Genomic DNA, 2,405 nt, shown 5'->3' on the forward strand with positions numbered 1-2,405 from the left:
GAAAGAGGAGAGAAGAGGGGGACGGGAGGGAGGAGGTGGGGGGGGACAGGTAACGGGCTGGGACGGCTGGGGGGTGGGTGTGAAGCTGAGACAGAGGAGTGCAGGGACAGGACAGGGATGTGGGTCGGGGAGGCGGTGGATGAGGGCCCTAGCCCAGGCTCTCAGGGTTGGGGGGCGGGGCAGGGAATTGGGCCGAGCACCCCCACCTTCACCCCAAATGTCCTACAAACCAGATGACCTCAATTCCAGAAGTTACTCCTGCCCGGAGGAGGTGGGAGTGACAAGGTGACTTTTCCTCTTTCCTCTCCTCCTCCTGCCTTACAGCAGCTAAGCCCCGCCCGCCTCTCTCCCTGTCGGTGTCAGCGGGTGTGTATCAGGCCTCTGCTGTGCGCCTCGCGCTGTCAAGCTGTCTGCTCCGAGCACAGCCCCACGCCTGGGCTCCCACCTGCCCAGAGGCGGGGAGCGGCCGCAGCGACAGTTTCCGAGTTATTCCCAAAACTTCTAAGAGCTGAATGGGAATTCTGTGGGCACCTGAGGGGAGGCGTCCAGCCTCACCGAGCAGCCACGGCCAGGGCGCGACCTGCTGACAGTCAGAAGCCCCTAGTAACAGCCACTGACTCATGATGATGGGAGACAAAGTGTGACTAACTGCATCGCCTGTAGTTGGTGGACAGAGTTTTCCAGACCTTGGCGGGAAGCAGGGAGGCAGATAATGGAATGGGCTGTGGGCAGGGAAGACACTGGGAGCCCCTGGCTCGAAGGGGAGGGGCCTTCCATCCCCTGTGGCCAGGTCTCCTCTCGCCGGTCCCTCCCCTGCTGGTCCCTGGGTGAGGGCAGGTGGGACAAGGACTGTCCTCTGTATGCTCACCCGAGCACCCGCCCCTTATCACTGCACCCCCAGAACGCCGTGCGGCACAACCTCAGCCTGCACAAGTGCTTCGTGCGTGTGGAGAACGTCAAGGGCGCCGTGTGGACCGTGGACGAGCGGGAGTATCAGAAGCGGAGACCGCCAAAGATGACGGGGTATGTGGGCCGGACCTGTACGGGGCACACACCAAATCCTTCCCACCTCGGGGGTGAGGGGGAGACAAGGGGTGCAGGAGCTCATGGGAGGCCGGAATCTGGAAGTGACTGGTGATTAGAAAGAGGACGTTTATGTCTTCCTCTGCCCTTACTTCTGCCTGAGAGAAGGGCCCGAGGGCATGGCCAGAGCTGGGACGTGGGCAGATGCCAGTCAGTGTGGCCATTGGTGAGGTGGCTGCCATCCCCAGAGCCACTCTCCCCCATCTTGTGGCAGGAGGAGCCAACCCCACCTCTTCATCCCACAGGAAAGGAGTCCCAGAGAGGGCGAGGGGCTGGGGAGGTCACACAGCAGACCCACGGCAGAGCCGCGGCTCTGACCTCCCATCTTTGATCTTCTCCACTGCACAGCAGTCTCAGTGGAAACTGAGGAACTGGGAGTTGGGGGTCAAAACCTCCCCCTCGGGCTTCCCTTCCAGCACCAGAGGCCTTCTCCCCATCCAGACACCCCACCGGGCCACCTGTTGCCTGTGCTTTTTGGCCCCAAGACCAAGGTGGGGAGGGAGAGGGGTCCAAGGCAAATTAGATGGATCTCTGCGTGGGTCCTGCTCCCCTCAAAGAACCCTTCTCCCGGGACAAGAGCCTCTCCACCCCCAGGCGGCTGTGGGGGCTGGGGCAGGGTCGGGCCGGGAAGAGGGAAGGGGAGCCATACCCTTCTGAGTGCCCCACATGCCAGCCATGTTCGGTATCGTCATGTCTCAGTACCCACTTGGAGTCAGGGGACCTGGGTTCAAATTACTTCTCCCCGCTGTGTGACCTTGGGCCACCTCCCTAACCTCTCTGAGACGCTCTGTAAACGGGGGGGGGGGCTAATCGTGGAAGAGGCCCAGCGTGGCGTCATCGCCTCCCTGACCAACTCCCGAGCACCTTCCTGGGCAGAGAGCCTTTGGTTTGGAGCGTGCGGCGCCTGGCTGAGCACACGACTTACTAGATGTGCCGACACTCAGGGTGGCGGGAAGGTGTGGATTTTACAAATACAGGCCTGTCGAGGCTACAGCCTGGACCTTCCCGGACATGGGAAATCCAGACCAGAGAGAAAAGGGGCTGGGACAGTGCGGTGTGAACGGGCACCGGGAGGGGTCCCTGTTCTACTCACCAGTTCAGGGGCCTGCTCCAGAGCCTCTGAAGCCCCAGCCCTGCCCTGTGCAGGGCTGCTGGTACCTGCCGGGCCAGGTCAGTGTGAGGACTGAGTACCTGGGGCACACACGGGCTCCATAGACCGTGCTGCCGGACAGTGGTGGGACCTCGGTCAGGGTCGAGGTGTGAGTGCGGAGCTGGCGAGTGAATGAACCAAACGCTGGTCTCTCTCCTGCAGGAGCCCCCCC

General features: G+C 62.4%; 1 protein-coding gene across 1 annotated transcript in view; it reads left to right on the forward strand.

Annotated features, from left to right (window-relative positions):
* The window catches only part of FOXP4 (forkhead box P4), a 43,817-nt gene that overhangs the window by 35,507 nt on the left and 5,905 nt on the right, over positions 1–2,405 (forward strand). The window contains exon 14 of the mRNA XM_015572152.1: positions 902–1,023. Coding sequence (XP_015427638.1) covers positions 902–1,023 — 122 coding nt within the window. The remainder of the gene's footprint in view (positions 1–901; positions 1,024–2,405) is intronic.

Source organism: Myotis davidii, unplaced genomic scaffold (genome assembly GCF_000327345.1).
Source record: "Myotis davidii unplaced genomic scaffold, ASM32734v1 scaffold167, whole genome shotgun sequence".
NCBI classification, from domain to species: domain Eukaryota; kingdom Metazoa; phylum Chordata; class Mammalia; order Chiroptera; family Vespertilionidae; genus Myotis; species Myotis davidii.